The sequence below is a fragment of the Lathyrus oleraceus genome, chromosome 3 (assembly GCF_024323335.1).
Source record: "Lathyrus oleraceus cultivar Zhongwan6 chromosome 3, CAAS_Psat_ZW6_1.0, whole genome shotgun sequence".
NCBI classification, from domain to species: domain Eukaryota; kingdom Viridiplantae; phylum Streptophyta; class Magnoliopsida; order Fabales; family Fabaceae; genus Lathyrus; species Lathyrus oleraceus.
In genome coordinates, this window is record NC_066581.1 from 224,893,704 (window position 1) to 224,901,940 (window position 8,237).

At 30.3% G+C, this 8,237-nt stretch overlaps 1 protein-coding gene across 1 annotated transcript; it reads left to right on the top strand.

Moving 5' to 3' along the window:
* The first annotated feature begins 521 nt into the window (after nt 1-521).
* LOC127126439 (F-box protein At2g26850) lies at nt 522-6,585 on the top strand. Its single transcript, XM_051055369.1, has 7 exons — nt 522-581; nt 700-759; nt 4,116-4,598; nt 5,021-5,094; nt 5,291-5,466; nt 5,808-5,882; nt 5,957-6,585. The coding sequence occupies exons 3-7, from the start codon at nt 4,134-4,136 to the stop codon at nt 6,121-6,123; spliced, it is 957 nt and encodes a 318-aa protein (XP_050911326.1). The 5' UTR covers nt 522-581; nt 700-759; nt 4,116-4,133; the 3' UTR covers nt 6,124-6,585.
* Nucleotides 6,586-8,237: the final 1,652 nt, after the last annotated feature.

Sequence of the window (8,237 nt, forward strand, 5' to 3'; positions counted from 1 at the left end):
GGCACGAATTAAAATATATTTATTTATTGTATTTCTCATCTACAATGAGTCATCCTTAAAAAATTTACCTTTGAAACCCTAAATCTCTAAAATACTTACATTTACCCTTATATATCTTACAAAATTCATCAAAAAAAGTTTAAATGCCAAAATATCACTAATCTCGATATTTTCTCGATTATTCCATCATCTCCGTCTTTTATATTTTCTAAGCACTTTACTTTTGCAACCCTAGATCTCTAAAATACTAAATTTTATAATTCTTCTTCCATTCCACCCTTGTATATCTTGCAAAGTTCTTTGATATTTTTTAAAGATTGTCAAGATATCATAAACCTCGCCTTTTTTCTTTTTTTTCCTCCATATTCCCCGTTTTATATTTTCCCTGTCTTTCTCAGATTTATTCCTTTTACCCAATATTTTCATTTCTCTTAGTATTTTAGAATACAACCATCTTACCCATCCATCTATTCTACTTAATTTTATTCTAGTATAGATCCTCTGAAATTCATTCTTTTATAAAAAATTAGAGTAATTTTTGGAATCGCATCTCAACCATCTCAATTGTGAAAAACGTACTGGTAAGTATGTCCTTTAAGTTTGATATAAAATATTAGATCTAGTGATATACTGTATATTTTATTATTAATTGACACTAATATAGCTTCTCTATTTTGTAATATATCTTCGTTGTTGCAGGTTTTTTAAACATATTGAGATCTAATTGTAGACAAAGGTGATATTTACCCTAAAAAACAGGTAAGGAGATTTTTCAAATTTTGTAATATCTGAATTTTTGAATAAATAAATGTTTTTATTTAGATTTTGTGAAAGTTGTTGTTAAAATAAATTGTGAAAGTTTATAAATTTAATCTTATTTAGTGCATAAGAAAATAAAGTAAAGTAATAAATTAGACATCAAAATTGTAAGAATGGATCAATATAGCCCATGACTTTTCAAAATTGACAAGTATATCTCTGATTTTGTAAAATGGCATTCAAAATAATCATTCTCAACTTTTACTGTTAATTAGAGATTATAATGTAAAACATTAGTTGACATGAGACTCCTCCATTTTGATCTCGTATTAATTCCACCATAATAGTGACATATTCTCCTATGAGATTTAGGTCTCCCAAGGATAAGTCTTTTAATAATTGTTCCGGATTAGCCAAATGAGTTTCACATTGCTTGAGAATCGAGGATAAGGATAGTTTATATACAACACCCACATTGCTCAACCAAACATGGCTTCTTTTCTTAAGGACAAAAGTAGAATGGATTATTACACCCTAAGTGGACAATAACTCACAACCATAATGGCATAGACTTTAGGTCGACTTGAACATTGGTGCTAGAAGGAGGGGTTGTCTAACACCCCACTAATATGTGTCTAGAATCATATTAGTAAGATATTAAAATTTTGGTACTGAGTACATACAAAAGCAAATAATGACATGATAATTTGTATATATTAGAAAACTAGACCTAGGGATATATACAACATATATGTTTACAAGAAATGCATATTGGAAAAATATCAGGTACAATTTTCATGCCATCTGATCACCCAAGTCTCTAACCTAGACATTATAACGAGTTCTTCACTTGCTATAATGTACCAGAGAAACAACATGATTGGGGTGAGATTACTAAATCTCATTGAGTTCACCCATCTTATGGGTGTGCTTGGCTCTATATGGTATACTGATCTACTACAAATGCTTACTACACACTCGTACCCTGATAAGGTAGTACCAACGAAGCATACACAACATCCCACCACTCGTGAATACATGGTATGTTATCCTTTATGGTTTGTAGATGAAGGAAAATGTGGGTAATACATATTGTATCGTATTGCAAATGATACATCGGGCCCGCTGCCTAATGAAGAAGAACGAATTAAATACCATCATGATGATTCTATAAACCTTATTGGGACTTACTTTAAAGTAATGAGGAAATGATTTTATTCTCATTCATTTTCTACGACAGAGAGAATAGTGGAATTATACTCCGGTAAATTCCCAAACCACGTATCGTACTACCCATCAACAAGAGTAGTATACTCATTCCTTCATGAGTATGTCCACTAACCAGTATGTCCACTAACGAGACACCTCACCACAGGGAACACATAATTATTCAACCTATGGTTTATCATCACCATTAACCATTACATAGAATAATTAAATAGACATTCATTACTAATTATACGAGTGGATCTCAAATATTATATGCATATGAACTCGGGATCATTCATCACCTGTAGTCGTATAATTGATCACACTTTTGATTGTTCAAAACAGAACCAAACATACAAAACATGAGAAGCACAATGGAAGAATAGTATGAAATTCCCATCATGCCACAACCCTATGTGTTAACTTCCCATAATTTTGTTTCTCCCAATTATGGAGGTTTGCTTACTGAACCCTTTGGCCGCTTAGCGAGTTTAGCAGAGCAAAACACAATTTCAATAATTTTAAGTCTAGAAATTCAGAATCCACAATAATACATACTCTAACCATGTCAATATAGGAAAGAATCAACATGCAACAATATTTGAACATTATGAGCTTAATTTAAGCAGCAATTCAAGAAATCAACACAAGGAATATCATCACTTAGACATGTTAGCAGAGCAGTCAAACTTAACTTGCAATATGAAATCAAACCATGAACTCATAGTATATCACAAACAATCTTCAAGCATGATATTTAATTATCATAAGATATTTTATTGATCTAGCTTTCCAATGCATTTGACCGTATCTCCTTTTGAGTTATGAAACTCAAAATACGCTATTTTCCGTGTCACAATAAATTTTTATATCAACAACACTCATTAAGCAAGCGATATGTCACTAAGCGAGAAACTCTGTAACTTTTCTAAAAAATTAGTGTCCTAACACCATATTTAGCACCCCAATTCACCCTTAATCCAACCCTAACATATAGTAACATGCTTGGGGAATCAAGACATAGAAAAACCAACACATGAAAGTTCATAGTTATACCATACTAAACATGCATCTACAAGTTGGAAGTTTCTTACTCACTCAAAGCAACACTGCAAGAATCATGAGGAAAACCTAACATACAAGGTGTTAAAACTAACTAAAGAACACACCTTTAGTGAAGATTCTAACTTTGATGATTGAGAGATGAAGAAAATGACGATGATGATTTATACACCTAATCGTTGTTCTTCTTCCAAGATCACCAAGTTTCACACATGCACCCATGGAGGATGAACTTGAGCTCACAAAATTCCTTTTTCTTTCCACCTTCGTGACCCTCTTTCCCTCACTCCAAGTCCTCTAAAAAAATCAGAATTGATGAAAGAGAAGTGAAGGTGCAAAATGAGAGAAATGAGGTTCCTTTCCCCTTATATGATGCGCTTATGAAAATTACAGTTTTCCCATGTTATTTGAGTGAAATTACTAGCATGTTATCCTTCTTACTTAAGCTATGCCCACATTGATTGTTCTACTAACCTCTCATAAATTTATTGTAGGTTTAGAGATTAGTGATTTTTCTATTAATCTATCTTATTGATACTTAGAACTTGGGGTATTAGAGGTCAGGGCCACATCCTTTCACCATGCTGCTTAGCCTTGACAGGGGGGGAATTGTTTCGGATTGGAAAAAATGGTACCACATTACTTGGGAGTAAATGCTAAGGGTATCATTTCTAAAATATAAAGTCGTAAGTATTCTCACGCCCAAAGTGAACAATACCTAATATTCGCAATGGTGTGGACCTGAGGTCGACCAGCACAGTAAATAATCTTTGCACAACTCTAAACTTTTTGATAATGAGCTGACATTATCATAAGATCGCCTTACAAATTTTACATGTTTAGTTAATATGCATCATCATAAATTTTGACTATATATGATACGAAAGAGATACTTTTATTGGATTATTTATTTTTAATCATTATTTATTAACACTACATAGTGTTTGTATGTTTGTTCATGGATTTTTAATCATTCTTTGTAAACTTTATAATTTATCATTGTTTACTCTTTGTCTTATATGGTATAGGCTCTTATTAATGTATAATTTGATTTTATTTCAATCTTTTGGTTGTTGTTGAATTAGGATTTCCCATAAATCACAATGTCGTCAAAAAAATCATCAGCACCAAAATTGGATAAACAAGAGGATTGTAAGGGTTCTTTCTTAAATTTACCTCATGAGATATTGGATTGCATTCTTAAGCAACTTTCACCAAAAGATTTGTTCATGGTAGCACATGTGTGTACTCACTTGAGGAATAATAGTAGAAGTGATTATTTATGGAATCAACATGTGGAACATAAATGGAGTAAGTTGGTAGGAGAAGACTTTCACAATGAGTGGAACTATCATATTGGTAAAATTAGAAATGAAGAAAGTTTGGTTTTACACCACAATCAGAGTAAGTCATATGGAAATATTAGTGGTGATCACCCATATCAACGCCTTCATTCTTATTTGAAAAGTAATAGAGCATTGGATGATTTGATTAAAAATCATTCACAAATGGCTTTGTATATTTGCCTTGAGACTGGTCGCTTTTGGTTTCCTATTCAAATATACAAGGTAAGATCAACCAAATTATAACATCTATTATGTAATTTATTATTGCATTAAATAGTCTAAATATTATTATTTTTCATTTCTACTAGTAAAACTCTGATTTATTAAGTATCATTTCACTCATACATAGTATTTCAAGTTCATTAAAACATTAAGCAAATCATAGAAATTATTATTTCCACATTGTTTTTTAACTCGATTACGTTGGTCCATAATATATTGTTAGTGCATAATCATAGAAATTAATGAAACATATTTTTGAAAAAAATGTGACACAATATATTACTGTCATTTTAGGTAGGAGTATAAGAAGTATATAGAACATAATTGATACCCTAGAAATTAAATAGGGATTTAGTATAATCTCATTTACTTTTATCATTTGGTTTAAAAATTATTATAATTATATGGAACTTTGCATGCAGGCTACAAAGAAAACATTATACTGCTATGATGCCCTTGTGAGTTATGATTCTAGAACAAACACCTTTCGAGCAAGGTATTGTTAATTTTTTTTTATAACTAGCAAACTCCTATTATTCTTTATAGGGATTTAGTTTTGAGTAGAAAGTGAATAAAATGAAATTGTTAATTAACACGATGCACATTTCTATGATTGTAAAACAAAGTCTAGAACTGATCCTCTAAATTTCTTTTTTTTTCTTAATTATATGTAAAAATTTATCAATTTATAGGTCCACAAACGCGGGAAAACGATTGGTTGAGCGAGATATTGATTGGGAAAGGTTGAGAAAGCCACCACCTAAAACTTTTCTTGTGGATTATTATGAATATAATAATCTCAATGATTTGAAACCTGGAGATCGTGTTGAGATTCAAAAGAGAAGAAGGAGGGCATTCCCTTACCATGGTAACAAAAAAAACCCTCTAATTTATCATATATTCTTCTTAAAGAATTTCACTTTATTAATGATGTCATTTCATATATAAATTCAACTCATTGATTTTTTTTCTAATGACGTTTATTTTCATAGAATAAGGTTTCATAGAAAATATTCATACATTTTGTTACATTAATGAATCTATTGCAATTAACTAAAGTTATTAATTTATATGAATACAAATGTTTTTTCTCATAAACGTCGTCAAAGAAATGATCTCTTTAATATAATACAGACTTACAACATTTATTTATTGGTTGTATGCTTCAATTTAAATTATAAATTAACTTTTTTTTAATGAGCTATATAGATTGGGTGTATGCTTCAATTTGCCATTTCCAATCATGTGACCAGGACATCAATCACTGCTCTTGCCAAGACAATGGTAATATTCATAAATATTCATAAATATCAAGTTAAAAAGGAGACACTATTAAAAAAATTATTTTTAATTTTCAGACCTTTTGAATATGATGATCTACAAACGTAGCAGCATCCACAAATATTCAATGAGTAAAAGAATGAGACACATAATAAGATATGAAGAATTTAACTTTCTTAATGGAATCAGAAAACTTACGGATGAGGAGATTGGAAAGTGGCGTAACCTCGACTCTACACTCTAGTGCCAGTGTGTCAATAAAACTTGAAGAATGATTGCGGTTACGGGCCAATGATTCTCAATAGTTGATTTTTCCTGTGCAAGAACAACTGATCATCTTTTCTCAGGGATATTAATCTGGTGTGGTATCAATGATTTTAGCAGAATGTAGTAGCTTTACTTTGATGCAAACTGTCTTGTGCAGGTTGACATTGTGAATTTTTAAGCATGAAATATTTTTGACATTCAATCTGTCATTGGTTTGGGTAAATTGGTTTTCATTAGAAATGCTTCGCACATTGGGAGCGGTCTATCAGTATAATCGATATTGTCTAAACATTTTTTAGGATATCCAACATAATTTTGAGTGCTTTCTTGTGGCACTTAAAATTAATGTGAGACCTTGTAAAGTAAGATGTTGTAGGATAGATTTTGAATTGTTCTTACTGTTGAGCAAAATTAAATTCATCTGCAGTTAGTTTGATAATTGGTTGAAAATCTATCTGAATAGAATTAATATGATTCTGATTATTACATTGTTATAATTATAAGATTGTAGTCTGCTGCTAGTGAAAGAATCAGGTTGTTGATAGGTGTTTGTTTTGTTGTAATGGGTTCCCCCTAGTCTTGGGAGCTTGGTGTTGATGGTAGATTGATTTTGATAGTCTCATACTCTAATGTCTTTCTTGTACTCCTTGTGCTAGAATTTAATTTCTATACCTACTAATATAATTGGTTCACTCATTGAGTTTAAATTAGTAAGGATATATATAACTATGCTCATATTATATTGCAACAATCAATGACAACCAAACTCTACTATATAATGAAGAAAATTAAATAAAGAACAAAATAACTAATTAAAGTAAATACCACCATAATATTTTTACAAAATAATAACTAATACCACCATAATATTTGGAAATTTAATACTTATAAGTGTCAGGAATTGAGGTATCAAATGTTGAATTTTTTAGATGCATAATATGAGAATATGTAGCTACGCAATTCATAGTTACATGCTTACTTAATGTTTTTCATAATCTGGAAAAGTAAGTTAAAAGTTATTCATTCAAGACTAAATGTTCATACAAATCTACATGACACCACATCAAAAACAGTTTGTCTTTTTCATTTCTTTCCTTTTCTCCTTTATCGTCTTCTTTTTTTTACTTCTCTTTCTTCTTTCTTTTCTTTCTCTTTTTTTTTGTAAAGGTCTTGATTAACTAAAGACAAGTTGCTAATTTTACTGTGATTAGAATTTTTATGAATCCACCCTTTTAATTTGACCTATATTTCTCTCTATCCCATGGAACTTGAAATGTAGAGTGTGAATTATAACACTAGGATGACAATTCTAGAAAGTGTACTAGTCTTGTCAAAGTAATAAAATAATTCGTCTCCAAAGAGATTATAAATTTAAAAAGGTAATAAAAACGCGATTTAAAATTAATAACAAAGGGGGATTTCAATAAAGTTTTGGCTACGAAAACAATATGAGAATTTTGTCGAAAAGAAGTTCGTAAATTAAAAGTGATTAGATCTTTATTTAGAATCCCCTAATTATACATATTAGTGAACTATGTATTAATTGAATTACAATTACACTATTATCGCACAAAGAATTAACAAGACCACTGTACTTAATTCCTTGATATACAATTCACTAATTCACACAATAATTCTCTAATTCCTAGGCCTATTCAGAGTTAAACTAGGCATTTTAAATTTATTAATTCAAAAGCCACAACTTATAATTACATGTTCCTAGTTAGTTACTAAGTTGAATAATTGCCCTAACTCATATCGGTAGTCTTATGATCAATGATCCATACTCATCTAATATCAATTTGCACGCCCGTTAACACACAAAAGGCATTACAAAAAATAACAAATAAATAATAATAATAACATAAAAACATTAAATTAATCTCAAGAAGTCATATCGTATGATCCAACAGAGTACAAATAAGTTCATCTTAAAAGACCTAATCTAGAATAACTTATCTATTCGTAGGTAAATTAACTATTATCATGAGTTGATAAGAAGTCTTCATCAAAATATATGGAAAATAAGATCTCCAATAACTCCAATGCTCTTCAAAATCTTGCTCCAAAAGCTCATGGTCGTCACTTTCT